This window comes from Takifugu flavidus, chromosome 13 (assembly GCF_003711565.1).
Source record: "Takifugu flavidus isolate HTHZ2018 chromosome 13, ASM371156v2, whole genome shotgun sequence".
Taxonomy (NCBI): Eukaryota; Metazoa; Chordata; class Actinopteri; order Tetraodontiformes; family Tetraodontidae; genus Takifugu; species Takifugu flavidus.
The window spans coordinates 1,665,264-1,682,728 of NC_079532.1; the positions used below are offsets into that span (position 1 = coordinate 1,665,264).

Genomic DNA, 17,465 nt, shown 5'->3' on the forward strand with positions numbered 1-17,465 from the left:
AAGAGGAGCAGACTCGGTATTATATAGAGGCTGAGACGCAGAAGCTCCTCCACTCTCTGAACCACCCTGACTGGACCTGCAGAGATAATTATGTGTGTGCACCACTGGTGTTCAGATTCATCAAACCCACTGAAAACTTGGAGTCCTGACCTTCTTATCTTGATGTGGTGTGTTTGTCTGCAGGGCATATACAAAGCAAGGAGGAGGACACCTAGAACAACTGTGTCAGAGACCTCACATGAGGCCAAAGCAAATACAATAAAATCTCAAACACCTCAATATGTCATCTTGCCTTTATTTTCATATTATATGTTCTTTGACACAGATTTGGTGTTTAATGTGTCCCACAAGTTTACTTTTTACTTATTATAATGCTAATAATCAGTACATTGATGTTGTGGCTGCTGTAAGATTGGAAACAAGTGTGGAGTTACATATGTGAGAGAACAGAGTTTACTTTGAGAATCCGACTGATGCTGCTCCCATATTTGAGACCATCTATGTGGATTCATGACCCAGACTATGTCCTGGCTGGGATTTTAAATACATAACAAAATTGTGTGCAACACTAGTGCAAATTTGTACCTTTTTAAGACAAATGTTAATTTGTGAGTCATCATTAACTTCTCCATAACTTGTCCACACCTGACACCAGTTTAAATTACTTTATTGCTCTTAGGAATGAAAAATGGTTGAAATTAAAGGTTTCTGTCTAACCTGCGTGCCAGAATATTTGAAACATTTATAAAAGAAATGAAAGAAATGTTTCCCTATAAACATGTTCAATTAAAATATCATGCAATCATGTTTAGGAGTCTTTAAATGGTGTGATATACACTGGTGCAATTGCAGCTACAATATTACTGATACATGATACTTTCTTTTTACAGGTTTAAAAAATAAAAGGCTGAAAAAAAGAAAATGAATTTTCCTTCTAGGTAGCAAGAAGGTTTAGTTCTGTAAAAAAAACTTAATGGCCGCTCTGTTATTTGCTTTCAAAAGTGAAAATTAATAACTTTAAGTTGACTCCTCCACATGTTTCCACAAAAAAACCTTTACAACCAGAGAGGGATTTGAAAAGACATATATTAAAATATACATTGGCTTATTTCTGATCTTTTTCCTTGTCCACAAAGATGCAACTACACGACCAAGGATGAAACACTCCCAGAAACCAGCTGGCAGGCAAGTCTTCTTGTCTAAAATGCTGCCTGTGTCGTCAGTTGGCAACAACAAGCTGCAGTCTGTGTGAATGGCACAAATAAAACAACGATGGAGTAATTTGGAATCTAACATCACAATGAAAGGTCGGGATTTTCTTTGGGTTTGTTGCCGTGAGTTCATTTGTGCTGGCGGAAAGTTGGCACAGCAGGACTGGACCTGGTGGCAGTCTTATGCGGTGGAGTCATCGTCTGTTATGCTGGGATTTGGAGAATTCGAAGCCTCCTTGAACAGCTCGTCATCTTTCAGCATGCTCTAATGAATGGCAGAGAGGAACGTAACAGCACATCCGACAGCATCAATGAAGCAGGATGTCTAATGTGGTTCAAAGCGCGGAGTCTTACCGTCAGGTTCTGAATGCCCTCGGAGAACGCTCCGATCTGTCTGACTGTTCCCTCAGAGTCCTCCATCTGGAGAAACAAGAACCAACTCAGTGAAGAACCAACCATATACGTGAAAGATTGAGCTCAGCATCTAAATCCAACGAATGAATCAGCTCACCTGTTCGAGCCTGTCAAGGTCATCCTCATAGATTTGGAGCTCAAAGCCTTTCTGAAAGCTTCGTCCCTTTGGCATCTCCACATCCATCGGACAAACGTACTCCTCACTCTCATCCTGCTTCTTCTTCCTCAGACTGCCAAAGTTACCAAATGACAGTTTTCTAGGCTGGTGCACACAGACAGGAGGCAAAAAAGTTGTTTAGCATTTTATATTTGTCTCTTAGCAAAAGCTGACTCCTCTTGATGTTCCTGATATACTTCTCCTAGCATATAGCATTACCTTAACCTTGGTGGTAGCAGTAAGCAGCGTGTAGTCTGGGTTTTCGAGACACTCCTGTTTGTGCTGCTGGGCCTCTGAGCCAATCAGCAGGGTGAAATGGGTGGCGAGGTGGCGACGCAGTAGTGTCTTGTTAGGAGGAATGTTAAGCAGCAGGGCCATGGTCTCTACGTTGAACCGTGGCTCCAGAACCTGAGGAGAGAAATGGTTTTAGATGAGGAAATATTTAGGGGAGACTATCTCTCTGGGTGGCTCACCATCAATCCTCCATGAACACCACTGCCTCTCAGATTGGGAGCGTACTCAGCGAGATCCACGGAGCGCAGCCACTCCATCACCCTGTGGTTGGTCCACTGAGAAATCTCTGCTGGAGACATATTGTTCTGTTTGCACAGAACCGAAAATGAAAGGTTAGAATGTGGCTTTGAGAACAAAGCTTGAAAGCCTTTTAAAAATCAGTTATATGCACCTCATCAGATGGCCTTCGACGCAAGCAGTTTGGCTCATAGTTGTTCAGTCGGAGGACTTGGATAGCTCTCTTGATGCTCAGGTGATGCAGGACACTTCCCACTTTCAGAGAAAGGAGGTCATCCTGAAGGAAAAAGTTAAGTCATCAGTGATCTGCTAGACAACTTATGACAGTCTAGAGAATATCAGTGTGCAACTGAGCAAATTCGTCAGTCCTACTTATCCTTAGGGTCCTCGGAGACCGAGACACTCACCACTGTCATGTAGTGCAGCATGCGGCCATCAACCCTCGCCTCATCAAACTGGGTTTTATACTGAGGCAGGCCAATGTCATCCAGCCACCCTGGGCAGAAAGACAGTGCGTAAAGAACAAACCAAGGTCTGGAAGTCCAACAGTGTGTTGCAACAAGCAACAAGCTACTCACTCATCACCCAGTTGTAGTCCAGCTTTCCCTTGTTTTCCTCTTCCTCTGAGCCGAGGGCCTGCAGAGCCAGTTGCAGCTTCTTTCTGTGCAGTGGATGTTTGATGCCTAGTTCCTAAATGCCACAAAAAAAAACTGATTCAAACCAAAGCATCCCTGACGTGCGTCGACTAACCTGCTTTACTTCATCTCACCCTCTCGAGGTCCGTTTGCGAGGCCTGTAGAAGAGTCTGACCGGAGGAGATCCACACACGAGCCATGTTGACATACAGACCGAGACCCTGCTCCTGCAGCCAGTCACACACCTGATCCTTGGACCAGCGTGCAAACGGAGCATCGACGTCGCTAGAAAAACAATAAAAAGTTACCAAAATCTCAAAATCTCATCCTGGGGCTCATTTTAAAGCATGGAGGCAGACTTACTTATTGGCTCTCTGAAAGTCACGAGACCATCCCAGTCTAGGCCCTGCGGTGGCTCGCACGCCGCCCCTCTTAAATTCGCCTTCTGCGAGGTTTTCGTCCAGGTTGAATGTAGTAGACTGGCTTCTTTTCAACCTTAAATGGTAGATTCAGACCCACACAAATAAATACAGGGAAAAAATACGCGATTATTTGCATTGATTATAATTTACAGGTGTCATTATAGTATTTTCTACTCACTTGCCAAATATTTTCTTTATTCCTTTGGATTTTTTCTTGCTATCTGGAGACGTAGGGAGTGTGTGGGTGCTGTCGCTGTTCTGCGACCTCTGAGGCAGCCCGGCCAGGTCCAGATGGTCGGTGCCTTGACATTCAGTTTCGGCTATGCGACAAAAATGCCCACAGAAACTCATCAAACTCACGGCCACCAGTGTGACAAGATGTGCATAGTTCAGCGAGACAGCGTCAGCAGAAAGAAACCAGAAAACAATCTTGCATGCATGGAAGAGAAGCCTCCGACACCTGAAATAAACAGGAAGTTTATTAGTGGTTTTTTAAGAGGAACTTTGTCAACATCCAAATAAGTCTCGTTAGTTGATAAGCTGGATCTGAAAAAGATGTTCTATGGAAACAGGTGAGTATGCTCGCACACAACACATGCAGAGGCTCACAATGAGGTGAATGAACATACAAGAAGGCTCTGTATGTTCCAAGTAAACAAACAATAGGAGCAGGTAAAAATAGCACAACTGCCTGAGACCTGCAGTGACACAGTGTCATTAAACAGGACATTAGCTCAATGGATGAATATAGAAAAGGTAGAGACGTAGGAGATTATTCAGTAGTTTGTGCTTTTTGTCTGGAGAACTACTGCAATACCATAATGACCTGTGGTCTGTACTGTACCTAGCATGGGCGCGCTTGCACTCCGGCTGCGGTCTTCATTTGTAAGAAAGCACACACACAGATACAACAGGGTCCAACAACACAAAACAAGACAAACGGCAGAAATTATGATAACAACAGGATTGGACAGGTTGAACAGAGGTACACTAAAAAAAAAGCACACACACACTCACACTCACACTCTCTCACACACTCTCTCACACACTCTCTCTCACACACACACACACCCACACACACCACACACACCCACACACCACACACACACACACACACACACACACACACACACACACACACACACACACAGAGTGTACATAATTAAATGGGACCGGAGTGTGTGTGGGCTGCAAATTATGGTCTTGAGGAATACAGTAAATTCTATGGGTGTGCCTTAGGAAAGTAAAAAATGCTCAAAGGAACAGATCTCAAATACATATTTCCATCGTTACAGTATATTAGTGTCTTTTATATCATAGAATGGTGTACAGTACATGCTTACCAAGGTTAGGGGTACTGGAGGGCTTCTTGCCTCCTCGGATCTTGAAGAAACCCTTTCCAAAAGATGAACGAGCCTTTTTTGAGCCAAAGCCATTTTCCTCCATGGTGGCACTTGTAGACAGTGTGGCAGAAGGACACAAGGGTGGCTTTTCGCTGGTTTTACTGATTTCTTCATTCATATTCTGAGACAACAAATACTTGTTAAACTTACAAGAATAGCAAATATGGGGCTTAAAGCTTTCATTTAATTATACTGTATCATAATTTGAAATTATGCGGGAAAGCTGAAAACAACAAGAGTTAGCAATTACCTTTTGATTATTCCTCTTTTCTAGGGTCTCCATGTTCTCACAGTCAGTGTTTGTGTCCTCTGGTTTGCTGGAAAGACCAACAAAAAATGTGGAAAATCAGTCTTCACTGCAGCCAGTGATCTCATGATTGACGTCTGTGCATCATACTGATGAAAAATGCCTGTTTATCTGATTTGGTGACAGACTTCTACGTTGTGTAGATGCTGCTAATGTGCTATTTATGTCCATGATCATCAGCAACTGATGCATCTACTCGAACAACATGTCAACATCAGCCAAATGACATAGTTCACAGCAGTATGAGTGCGACTGTGCGACAGTAGGTCTTTTTACCTTTCTAAATCTATCTGTGCTGACTCAGAGATTTGCTCTGGATCTGAAGGGATGGGTGTGCGCGAAGGTGCCTCATTCAGTCCGTTCAGGTTCTCCACCTAATCGCAGAGAGCAAAAGGAAACATTTAAGAAAAAAAAAATCTGAAATGCTTTTTAAAATTGTCTAGCCTATTTCACAGTGTACAGCAGCCTAATTCAGCTTGGCTGATAGGCGATGTGATTAAAATAATTGGGTGTCAAGTCCATTAACACATTTCAATTGTGGCAAATTTATGTGAGCTCTTTCTTCTACTGAGCATGCTAGTTTGAGAGAGAGCTGCTCCGGCTACAGCAACCGTTCTACAACACTTTTGAGGCTACTTTGGCAACATGACCTTTCACACTGCACAAACCTCATCACAACTCATTTTCATCTGCTCAACATCTGTCACGTCCTGATTTTCAAACTCCACGGACGCAGAGTCGGCTGGCAACAAACTGTTCCCCTCACTTTGGCCATCGACGTACTCATTATCTTTGCCTTTCTCTGCAACAGACAACGGCGATGTGACTTAAAAAACTGAAACAAAACGTGAGTAAATGTGAGTCTTCTCACCTTTCTTTGCTTGTACCGACATCACCATGTCCTGAACTTTCTTGTAGCGCAGCAGCGACTGCTTCAATTCATCAATCTTGCGATCCTGCAACATGTGCATCGTCCACAAGACATGAGGTTCACGGCAAAAACAAATAAACCAAACAAAAAAACCTGAAACGTCCACTGGGACGCTTTAAAAGTACCTTCTCTTCGTTGGCTATCATCAGTGATTCAACTGCCTTTTTCATCCTCTGCACTTCCACATCTAGTCGCAGAAAATAAAGGAAATATTACACACACAACTGTGGTGCAAGTTGTGGCATTGACACCATAATATAGCAACACAACAGCAGCAGCCATATCCAACTGATTGTACCATATCTTGGTTTGACCAGATGTTTGGCTAATCACATCATCACAAGCACATGTACGGTAGCTTCAAGACAAACAAAGTGAACACAACATGAGGGTCTGTTCCATAAAGTAAGTGTATCAAATTAGTGTTCCTGCAACAGGCACAGAAACAAATGTATTTGGCACACTCTTGTTGCTCCCATGTTATCATACAGAATCTGCTGTATAGATGTTTAGTTTTGTACAGCAATGTATGGGAGTGTTGAGGGAATCTGTGGGTTTTACAGACGTCCTTGGGTGTTCTGCACTAACAGTGATCTCTGTAATGACTTCAAGGAACATTTCAACGGCGTGTCTGATGATCTGAATGCCTGTCCATAACACTGGAAAGGAAAACACATCCAGGAGGCTTTACGTGACTCTACTGGATGCTGTTTACACAAACTGAGATGGCATTTACAGGTCTGTGACCAGCGCTTCCATAAAACCGATCCTCTCTAGTCACATCTGGAACCCTGCCCAGTTAATCTGGTCACCAGATGATGAGGATGGAATGCACATTTGCGATGAGAAACTGTTTGGCTTTTTTGCCGTGCTCTCTTTTCCAGTGAGTCTTTTTTGACTACTTATTAAGAGAAATTTAAGGATGACAGATTTTCATTCACAATTTCATTTTAAATTCATGTCACTGCCCAGTCACTAGATTTGAACCAAACCACATAAAAAAAAACCTGAGCTGTTGTTCACTACTGTGAGGGACTGTGGGAACTTATCAAAAAGAAGAAAAAGAATAATCTCTTAACAAAAATAGACACTGTGTTTGATAACTATCCAAAATTGAGTACATGTTTAATCGGAGCGCGCTTTATAGAACAGGCCCTAGGACACTAAATGTCTGAGACACAGAGGCATACAGGAGAAAATTACTGTTGGACGATGGAGACAGAAGAATGAACAAGCAGCTGAAATAGTTAGGACACACTGCAAATCATTCCTCATTCACGATGAAGACAAGAGCAGACATTCCTCGCGGCTGATCGGTGGTGGACATTAACACGTACAGTGGGAGGTTTATGTTCCGTCTTTGTTTTTTCCCTCTTTAAGTTGGACAGCAGTTAAAGGGCTTGATGAAGTGCTCTGTGGTCAGGTATTAGCACTCTGATGGGTTATAATGGACAAGCAGAGTTCACATGGCTCATGCTCGTTCATGCAGACAAGGGTTGAGATGAGTGCAGTCGTAAAGTGCAGTAATGAACAAAAGCATAAACCCCCCTTACGTTTCTCTTTCAGCCTCTTTCTAAGAGTTTCATCTGGATGAGAGACTAAACAGGACAAAGAATTATGAAAAAAAGAATGGATGTCTGGTGTGTTTCTAAACACAAGCTTAAAAAAAACCACTCAGTTAAATTAAGTATATAAATGAATGCGACATCAAGCACCGGGCATGCTCTCCAGCAAGAGTTGAGATGTCTTTCCCACCTCGCTCTGTGGGCTCGGCACCGCTGGAAGCTATGGATTTGTAGCTTGTCTCATCCTGCAATCTCCGCATCTCTCCGTCTTTACCCTCCAGCTGCCTCCTCAGCACGGCTAACTCCTCCTGACCAACAGAAAAGAACAGAGTGAAGACATTTTCAACCCAGACGCTGCCACCCACTCCAAGTCTTCCCACAAATCCACCACAGCACAAAGGTTTGCTCTGAATGGTAACATGTGGTAAGCACTAGTGTCTAAAAGCACTAGAGGTTTATAGGTGTATATAAAAATGACAGAAGCCATTATCAAAAGAAATACCGGTTTTAGTGACCAGAATAGAAATTAGGCCTGTAAATTAAACACCAAAAATAGATGATAATGATAATCAAGATAATTGGGAGAGAAGGGGAAGCAAGACGGATGAGTATAAACAGAGAAAAGAGAAAAACACCAGGAAAAAGAATGGGCCAACTCTTGAAAAGAACCTAAAATTAACAAAATACATGTGGTCGAAAATACCAGATGTGTTTCCTTTTACATTTTACTAAAATACACAAATTTATCTAATGAGTTGATACCTTAAACTTTTTTTTTTTTTTTTTTTAAAGAACATTCCCACAAAAGAAACTGCAACTTGCAAATCACATTCTAATGAAATTTTCCTCTTCAAAAAACAACCCAAAACAGAAATTGGGCTGAAGGGAGAGGTCAAAAACCATAATCATACAGCAGGCAGGAAAGGCATCATGAGAAAAGCCAACCTTCGCTGCTTGGAGTTTGTGCTCCTTCCTCTCTTTTTCATACTGCATCTGGCCCATTTTGATTTTCAGGCTAGAAAGCTTGGCCATTAGCAGCTATCAGTAAAGACAACCAAGGAAGAGAGAGACAATACAGACCGAGAGGTGAAAGATAGAAGGAGAATACTAAAATGAATTTAACAGCAACATTAATAATCCCATTAATAATTCAGCATTATGAATAATCCCTGTCGCCCAGGAAAATGGCAAAGATGAGGCAGCAGCTCAATCTGATCGAGACCCGGGTCCTTTGGTATGAACAGATACAGTAAGATGACATAAGCAACGAATGAGGGAAGCTGATTCACCTGCAGTGTTTCAGAACCCAGAGAAGAATTAGCAGAGTTAGCTCAGGCAAGGAGGAAAGTGCCTGGAAGTGTTAGCGTGGTAGTTGTGGACGGTTCAGGAAATAATATACGTTTACACTTGAAAACTCACCTTTGTGGATTTAAGTTTCTTTTCGTACTGTAGTTTTTCGTTCTCAAGCTCTGTGATTCTGTACCGTAATTCATTAATTTCAAGAATGAAATCCTGAAAAACACATCGCAAAGGAGGAAAAAAGTCAAAACAAGGTTTTAGTTGCATGTAAGGTTGTAATTGATAAGTACATAAGTGAAAATATAATACATTTTAGACTGGAATGAATTCCTTGACAACAGATGATACAAAGGGGCAGTGATGGGATGACAGGAAGTAGCCGACAGTAGAAAAGTGATTTATATGCAGTGAGGCGGAACACAGACAGCAGCTTTTTTGTTCTAGTGATGTGGAAGAGATGGCCTCCGCCTCCCAGTAACAACATGACATGTTTGACTGCTTTCCAAGTATTTGGTTCGCTCCATAGAGGAGAACTCACTCCATTCCTGCAAACTAGTGCTTTATATCTCAATGTTTGCACACGCTTTGGCCAAGCGGCATGAAATCAATGCGGTTTAGAAATAAAAAGAGATTTTTTCTCCCATATACTTTCATCACAAGTACTGGAGGAAGGTTTCCCACGGAGAGTTCAAGATTGTTTCTTGTTTCGAACTTCTGACTTTGCCTCTTAACAAGACACAGCTGCGTTGAGACAATAGCAATGTATTCCCACTCTCTGGTGTAAAGCTGTGTGTGTGTGTGTGTGTGTGTGTGTGTGTGTGTGTGTGTGTGTGTGTGTGTGTGTGTGTGTGTGTGTGTGTGTGTGTAAACAAAGAGGAGGTCTACTCCGAGTCTACATACCTCACTGTCCCTTAACCTGTCAAAGTCAAACCTGTCCTTCCCCATGCTGTTCAATTTCAGCTTTAAATTGGACAGCTCAGACATAAGTTCCAACTTCTGGGTCTCCAGCGCTGTTCTGCAGAGCAGCTCCTATAGAGACAGATAAAGACCATAACAGAAGACATTTGCTGGGTGGTTAATATTAACAGTATAAATGGCACTAACAGTATAACTACTGGTGATGTTGTAAATCATTAAAATAAACATGACAAGGTTTACGCTCAAGTTAACTTGCTTCAGTTATGATATTACAAATGGATTATTAGTCAGCCTATAGGCATCCAACTTAAGTTCACCATCTCTGACAAATGCTACATAAGCAAAACCTTCCCACCACCTATAACAGGCTTGATTATAGTTTTAAATACCCATTTCTTTGGTGTTGGCCACTCATAGTGTATATTTAAAGAAACAATTTGAATCAGCTTATTTTCGACAGGATTAGAAGTGTGCAGGTGTTAAAGCGGTTAAACACACCTGTTGCAGCAACTCCTCAGTGGCGTTGCGTTTGTCCCGGTGTTCATCCAGACACAAGTCCAGGTCTCGAATCTTCTCTCCCTGAGCTTCTACCTGGTCTGTCAGCACACTAACCTACATAGAGCCAAACTTGTAATGTAACCATTAAAGTATAACACAGAGCTTATCTCAGTGTTGTGTGACAGGTACCTGAAGGATCAGAGACTCTTTATCGCTCTCTAGTCGCGACAGCCTTTCCTGATACAGGTCACTTCCACTCAGAGACATGTGCCCATTGGACTGTAGGCAGAGAAGATTAAATAGATTAAACACACTAAATCAATTGTGAAAGATAAAGAATGCAATTTCTATTTATAATCATTACAGCAATAACATACACACGCTTGGAAAATGTTGGAGTATTGTTAAAAGGCTTCAGTAAAGAGCTTTAAGAGGCTCAGATGAAATGCCTCACATCAAAGTGTAGCTGCAGAGACTACCTTGCGCAGCATAAACACATCCTTATATGGCAGAGAGCAGAACTCATTTTCAGGCTGCTGTACACAGAGTCAGTTATAACATTACCCAAAAACTCTGGCATTTATCTGGCCGACATCCCATCACTTTGAGAAAACACCGCTGTGGTTCCCAAGAAGTCAGCATGTTTCTCACAGCACGCTGGCCGTGACACTGACAGCAACACAAGAGCCCAAGACGGGTTCACTCAGCAAATGCAGAATGGAGTGAAATACAGAAGTGGGAGAAGGAGAAACGAGAAATCAAGAAGTCCTGCGACACACAGCTTCACATCTTACAAGATGCCCGTGGATCCACCCGCCCAGGCTTTCAGCGGTGGAATCAGGGATCTGGCAGCGTAGACTTTCCCTCTCCTCCGTGTCCATCACCTCAAGAACACTCCTCAGCTCCTCCAAAAGGTGAAGAGCTCTCAGGCTGCCCATGAAAGGAGAGGTGGGTGACTGGCAATCAAACATGCCATTGGAGTAGTCCAGAGCCTTGGAGCCTGGGGCACACAAATGATTTACCATTATAAACATTAATGAGCAATACCACCTATAATAATGCACAGATAATAATGCACATTGTCACACTCATGTATTAAAAAGCATTATGCTCGTCCTATAATTGTGGCAGATTTTTTCTATTGCTACGGCCCAGAACGTTCTTTCACTGGTGTACGGCACACATTTATCACATATCGACATCATCTCAGTGAATTGATCTGCAGATCAGGATTGAATAACATCTAGTTTAAACATTACCTGCTATAATCCCGTCCATCTGCTCCAGGGCTGCTGCCAACATGTCACTGGCATCGGACATCATCTTTTCTCACAAATAAACCTGGAAAGAATTGTAAAATATGCAGCTGTTTACAGTGGGGATTATTTATTTAACATCTAAGTAATCTATGCTATGTCATAAACGCCAAAGAATAAAAGAATCAATTAAGACACAAATAAATGTACAATTATCTGGATAGTATTGTACTGTATGGCTGCTAATCCAGCAGCATAAAGGACAGGTATTTGATATCATATGGATGTGTACATTCCTTTGTTTGAAATGCAGATAGGAAGCAGAATCAGCCCCGTAAACCGATTACAGAGGTGCTCAGCTTTTCATTTTGTGATTACAAAAGGTTCAGACGCAGGAATTAGCCTGTCAGCTGCAGTAAATCAGAACCATCCAAGCCGAGTTATGCTGAAACCAAAACTCCAGTTGAACTCAGTGATGGCGATATTTTAATTAAAACCAGCACGAGTGTGACAAATAATGCATATCAGCATGTCCTTTCAGCAGGATTGGCTTTTAAAATGCCAATTCTAAGACACTTAAAAAGCCTCAGCTGTGCATGACTCTCCACTCGTGCAAAGGCCTCTTCCTTTAATAGGTGGCCTTACATCCTGGGAGTGCCCACACAGGCACACAACACAGTATTCAAACTTTATGGAAACCGCCCAAAGTGAGAACACCGTTACTTCAACATTCCTGCGGCAACATTTTCCATTATGTGTAAAATAAATATGCCATAAAACAAAGGAGAAAGTTTAGAGTTTAAAGATATAAGATAAATTCTAGAATTGCGTCTACAGTTTACATTCTCCCTTTGGCATTTAAAATGTTTTTAATTTGGTTAATGTAGGACATGCTGAGGGGGCATCTAAAAAAAAACAACAAAAAAAAAGACACACACCCGCAGCACAGCCCCACCTTAAAACCCTCAGCTTTTTCTCTGATTGGTGTAAGACAAATACAGACAGGGCTAACAGTCTTCTTTCAACAGACAGACTTGAAACACACCTGCCCAGGACCCGATAGCTGTTGTCCATGTGTCACTCATTGCTAAAAAGGGATTAAGACCCTGTCTCAGCACGTCCATGATACCACCTTGCATTTGGTGGACATAACGGTTTCAAATCAAATGTATAATTACAGAGAACTGCAGTCTTGTCCTCGAGTCTTGAGATGCCTTCATGGCAAGCCAGTTAACAATAGAACACTGTGGAGCCTTTGGAGATGGTGCCCTGGCCTGTGCTGGCTCCGCGAAACAAAAGCAGGGTGACAGAGGGCTGACACAGAGGGTCCGCTCCTCTGCTTTTCTAATGAAACCCAAAAGATCTGGGTTGAAATTGTGTAATAAGCAGATTTTTTTCTGAGATGAAAGATCTTTGTTACACAGAATACTATCAGTTGAGATCAGAAAACAGTACTGCAGAGACACCGCGCAAAAACAATGAATCCCCTTACAGTGTATCCAAGTACCACAGGAGCTGAAAGTACCACTTTCACCACAGAGACTATTGTCTGGGGGGGGGCTGTAACACTACAGCACATATGGCATTTACAATGGCACTGTCCTATAAAATCCTTTCTGACTAATGGCCAAAACAAATCTGAGGGAGACGAAAAGAGCGATTAAAAAAAGCATTCTTGCCCTTTGGTGATAGAAGCCATATAATTCACGGAGACATGAACAGAATAATGAATACAAAGCAGCGAGAGCACTACAGCATCTTTTCAAATCCTTCATCTCTGCTCCCTTCAGGCGCGGAGAACCATCCTGACCCAAAGAAAACTCCAATCTCCTAAAGATAAAAAAAAGATACCATTTTGTAATTACTCGATAGCCAAGGCCAAGTTAACTATGCTCTTGGATACACAGGAAATGGAAAATAAAATGGAGGCATCAGGGCCACTTGTCCCAAAAGGGGGGGTGGAGTGTTCACAGCGGGGATCCGACGGGCTTCAGCAGTTTCTGTTGACGTACTGAAAGCCTGGCATTTGTTGGTACAGGAAAGATGTTTCAACTGCAAAATGTGCACAGGTTCGAGGATAAATTGAACTTTGGCAGGATCCAGATCGTGCATATTCCTGACGTTCGCAGGTGTTTGAAACTTTCAGGTTTTGGCAAAAGGTGGGCCATCAGTTGGTCTTGTGACAGGCTAATGTTGTTGTCTGCACGTTCAAGGGAAGCATAAAATTAGGGAGTGTGGTTAGTAGACCGTGTCTCCACATGCATTCAGGGCATTCGTCAACAGCCTGCAGGGCGCTACTCTAGAATAAACTGCAGCTATTTCCAACCTGAGTGAGCAAGCAGAACACATCACCACCAATATTACCTAACCACGCAATCAGACCATTACCTTTACCATTACACAAACCCAGACACAAACCCATGCATTACAAGATTGACTATTTTATCTAGGAAATTATGCTATATGCTGCATGCAAAGCATTACAGGAAGCCTTAAATGTGGCTACATATCAGTCATGTTGCAGCTGCACCATTTACATCCAGAATCAACTTTTAAAAGAACCAGCACTGACATTTTCAGCAAAATGAGCTTAACAAAGACGGGTGCAGGCGCGGCTTGGATGGTTTGGTGTGAATCACAGCAGGCTGGGGGGTGTAGGAGGACCTGGGCATTTACTGTTGTTGTGACTACCTGGCTGGTGTAACAGTAAAACAACCACATTCCTCTGGCGTTCTATTCTAAAGTCAAGAAAGGAGGAATGCGGTGCAAAATGTGGCCCCAGGGGACGTTTAAAGAGTGAACAACGGTTACACATTTGAGAGGTGTCTCAAAATCAATAGCAAAATCCCATTTAAGTGATTTGACAATATAGTTTATTACTGCAGAGAAATAAGGAGAAAAGCCTCAAACCGGGACTTTTCTGTTGTGTTTGGAGGATTTAGATCTGCATTTAAGTCAGATGACGTATGGAAAGTGGAGTAAAAAGGTGAGGGACGACGTTAACTCCATTGTTTTTGCTGTTTTTTATAGTCTGCAGCTTCGGTAAATATAGAAAATATCATTAAATGGACTTTCTGACGCCACGTCGAGACGCTTGGTCGCAAAACCTCACCGTAACAAGCGGAATAAGGTGGCTATCTGGTGGAATTCACGGTGACACGTTAGCAAAGTTGTAGACAATAAAAGAGAAGAGTTGTTCTGGGCAACACGGGAAGGGTTAACTTTATCCAACTTGCGGAGGGTGAAGACACCGTGGATGGTACAGAGGCACCGGTTCTAATGCCCAGTCAGAATCACTGCATAACCCATCACTCTGTAGAAACATAAAAAAACATTGGGGATAGTCCACATTGACCATTGCGGCTCGTTTCTTTCCGACTATCCACTCAAGTTTGCGGGGAATATTGTCCAAACTCGGCCGATACGTAACGGACTCACTTACCGAAACTTTCCTCAAGGAAAACGTCTCCGTGACTGCGGCCTGTTTGTAAAGCTCGACGGTGTTTTCGTGTCAGAGATTCTCTGCGACCAATATAACCCTTCGGGAGCCCACATTTCTACGCCATGATGTCGAAGTGACAAGATTGTAAGAAAACTTAGGACGTGACGCGGCCTGGAAAATCCCGCCCTGCCGCTGCCTGGATTGGCCTGGAAGCAGGAAGATGGTGGCAGTTCTGGTGCGTTCAAAGGTCGCGGTAAAAATGGGACAATTAAGCAGTCCAGGAAAATCAATAAATAAGTCCCCAAACAAGTCAGGATTACGGTATATAAAACAGATGCTCTTTTGTTTATTTCTGCAGAATCTGGCAGCTTCAATTCACAAATCTATATCATTCAACAGTCTACACAAGAGAAAAATACAATTTAAAGAGAAAGTTACACTTGGCGGCACGATTTCGACATTTAATACGATAAAAAAGAGACTGAAACACTTTTACTTCAAACTCGATATGCTACGTCTTGTTAATCATTGTTATTAATGACTTTAGCAAACAAGCCACAGACGTCAAAATCTATACAATGGTAGCGATTAAATTTTACTGTGACAACAAAATACATAAAAACCCAAATAACCAAAAATAAACGTTAAATAAAGTTATAGCAAAAAAAAAAAAGAGAAAAACTTTCACAAGGCAACTTTGAATGCACTTCCCATTCTATTAACAGTGTAATAAACCATTCTACCAAATTGTTTTGGTGCTTAGAATTTACACTCCATGATACAGGCAATCATTTCAGAACTATCGAAGCTGAGTTACAGCATCAACGTCTGTATATCCTGAATCCAAACATTAATAGAGTTCTTTTGAGGTCAACCGTGGATCCCTAGAACAGCATCCCTCCTTAGGGGCCTCTCCACTTTCACAGTAGTGGGATCACATTCCAGCATCTCCCTGATCCAGTCATCATCCAGTGCTCCTTCAATGAACTCCTCCAGACTGATGATGGCTACAGAATATAACAACAAATAATTTACAGTGCTGCAGGTATGGGTGGCAAATTATATTCAAGTACTGCACAGAGACATGTTATTAACACAAAGCTTCCTCACCGTTGTTGTCTCTATCCAGTCGTGCAAATACCCTGTTGGTGCATTCTTCAGCAGTAAGTGGATTTGGTCTTGTTAAAGCAGCAGCCAAACTCATCTTATAAACAGCCTGTCAATGTAATATACCATCATTTGGACCGAGATGCAGCACTTGTGGTATGTGTGTAGTAAATTCGACATGCTTGCCTCATTTATAAAGCAAAAGCCTCACACATACCTGCATGATCTCCAGCATTTCTTGCCTGGTAATTCCTCCATCTCGGTCCTTGTCATAAAGTTTAAATGACCAGCGCAGCTTCTCCACTGCTGAACCTTCGATCAGCATGCTGATGGCCATGACATACTCCCTGAAATCAACCACCCCATCCTGAGGGAAGCAACCTCCATAAAACTCGCTGTCCACATTTCCACATTAACAGCTTTTATTCAATTTGTCAGTTTCTCACCCCATTATTATCTAGCGTGCGGAATATCTGTTTCGCATACTCAGCTGACTCCTGGCCGACGGTTCCATCGCAGAAATGCCTTTGGAACTCGTGAAGAGTGATCAGTCCACTTGGACATTCGTTGATGAACTTTCTAAAGTAGGACAAGAGAGATAAACTGTTGTGATAATATTGATTGGAGGGTCAGGTATGAGGTAGAAGTAGCATCCATCTAGGAATTACATGAATTATGCTTAAACCACCGCCACTGTTAAGATTACACATTCCAAAAATCTTATTAATGTCCTGACAAATGTTTGAAGCAAAGAACTCAAAACAGGGACAGGAAACTTAGCGGTTTTTCATTCTGACCGTCCCCTTTAATAAAACAGGTAATTGTGGCCTGACTACAGACAGCATTGATTTTTTTTTTTTAAATGTAGAAATGTAAAAAGTCTTACCTAAACCACTCATACAGCTCTGTAACATAAGACTCCCCTCTTCTACAGGGCAAGGTGGCAGCCTGACCCATTTTGTGAGGGAACAGCAGCAGCTCTGTATTCACCTTAATATAAGGGACAAATCCCAGCTTATGCGGTGCTTTCTTAATTGCTCCAAACTGCTACCATGTCACATTTCGTAAATTACACTTGTTAATCCGCTCACTGGGGGGAGGGTGTAATTACTAAAAAGGGGAGCCCCATCTTAATCTGATTCCCCAAGGACAGAAACACACATGTGGACTTTTCTCCAGGCCTTTCAGCAGTTGCTGGGTTTGAGTCCAAACTGTCAATAATGTTTCTCCTCCAATAGAAGGTGCTGGACAATCCTGGAGACTACAAACTGCATATGGCAGAAAACAATAAAACTGATTTTAAAGCCAATTATGGGTGCGAATGTAAAAGTACAAGAACGGCTGTTTTGTGAGGCGACACAAATGAAAT

At 42.2% G+C, this 17,465-nt stretch overlaps 2 protein-coding genes across 9 annotated transcripts; both read right to left on the minus strand.

The window, feature by feature from the left end:
* Nucleotides 1-275: 275 nt before the first annotated feature.
* On the minus strand, nucleotides 276-15,181 carry ppfibp1b (PPFIA binding protein 1b). 8 transcript variants are annotated; one of them, XM_057051999.1, is made up of 29 exons: nucleotides 14,990-15,181; nucleotides 14,660-14,860; nucleotides 11,551-11,632; nucleotides 11,086-11,291; nucleotides 10,481-10,570; nucleotides 10,292-10,405; nucleotides 9,776-9,904; nucleotides 8,996-9,088; nucleotides 8,522-8,614; nucleotides 7,767-7,884; nucleotides 7,565-7,609; nucleotides 6,137-6,198; nucleotides 5,952-6,036; nucleotides 5,749-5,882; nucleotides 5,357-5,454; nucleotides 5,024-5,090; nucleotides 4,714-4,894; nucleotides 4,215-4,247; nucleotides 3,549-3,690; nucleotides 3,312-3,443; nucleotides 3,083-3,233; nucleotides 2,892-3,003; nucleotides 2,721-2,809; nucleotides 2,468-2,590; nucleotides 2,256-2,381; nucleotides 2,002-2,190; nucleotides 1,723-1,887; nucleotides 1,566-1,631; nucleotides 276-1,476 (listed from the first exon to the last, which is right to left on the minus strand). In XM_057051999.1, the coding sequence occupies exons 3-29, from the start codon at nucleotides 11,612-11,614 to the stop codon at nucleotides 1,393-1,395; spliced, it is 2,991 nt and encodes a 996-aa protein (XP_056907979.1). In that variant the 5' UTR covers nucleotides 11,615-11,632; nucleotides 14,660-14,860; nucleotides 14,990-15,181; the 3' UTR covers nucleotides 276-1,392. The 8 variants fall into 8 exon arrangements, with proteins under 8 accessions (XP_056907979.1, XP_056907978.1, XP_056907982.1 ...); XM_057051998.1 differs by lacking the exon at nucleotides 14,660-14,860; XM_057052002.1 differs by lacking the exons at nucleotides 8,522-8,614; nucleotides 14,660-14,860.
* Nucleotides 15,182-15,305: 124 nt separating this feature from the next.
* si:ch211-245j22.3 (uncharacterized protein LOC563798 homolog) lies at nucleotides 15,306-17,091 on the minus strand. The gene is made up of 5 exons (XM_057052008.1): nucleotides 16,983-17,091; nucleotides 16,543-16,675; nucleotides 16,314-16,463; nucleotides 16,100-16,205; nucleotides 15,306-15,996 (listed from the first exon to the last, which is right to left on the minus strand). Exons 1-5 carry the CDS (start codon nucleotides 17,051-17,053, stop codon nucleotides 15,860-15,862), a joined length of 597 nt encoding a protein of 198 aa, XP_056907988.1. The 5' UTR covers nucleotides 17,054-17,091; the 3' UTR covers nucleotides 15,306-15,859.
* Nucleotides 17,092-17,465: the final 374 nt, after the last annotated feature.

Excerpts from the sequence above, each read along its gene's own strand:
- ppfibp1b (XM_057051998.1), bottom strand. The coding sequence starts at position 11,614 with ATGATGTCCGATGCCAGTGACATGTTGGCAGCAGCCCTGGAGCAGATG. Across the intron at positions 8,615-8,995 it reads AGAAACTTAAATCCACAAAG|CTGCTAATGGCCAAGCTTTC; the intron begins GTGAGTTTTCAA and ends CTTTACTGATAG. Across the intron at positions 5,883-5,951 it reads GTCGGTACAAGCAAAGAAAG|AGAAAGGCAAAGATAATGAG; the intron begins GTGAGAAGACTC and ends TGTCTGTTGCAG.
- si:ch211-245j22.3 (XM_057052008.1), bottom strand. The coding sequence starts at position 17,053 with ATGGGTCAGGCTGCCACCTTGCCCTGTAGAAGAGGGGAGTCTTATGTT. Across the intron at positions 16,676-16,982 it reads GAGCTGTATGAGTGGTTTAG|AAAGTTCATCAACGAATGTC; the intron begins GTAAGACTTTTT and ends GTCCTACTTTAG. Across the intron at positions 16,464-16,542 it reads GCACGCTAGATAATAATGGG|GATGGGGTGGTTGATTTCAG; the intron begins GTGAGAAACTGA and ends TGCTTCCCTCAG.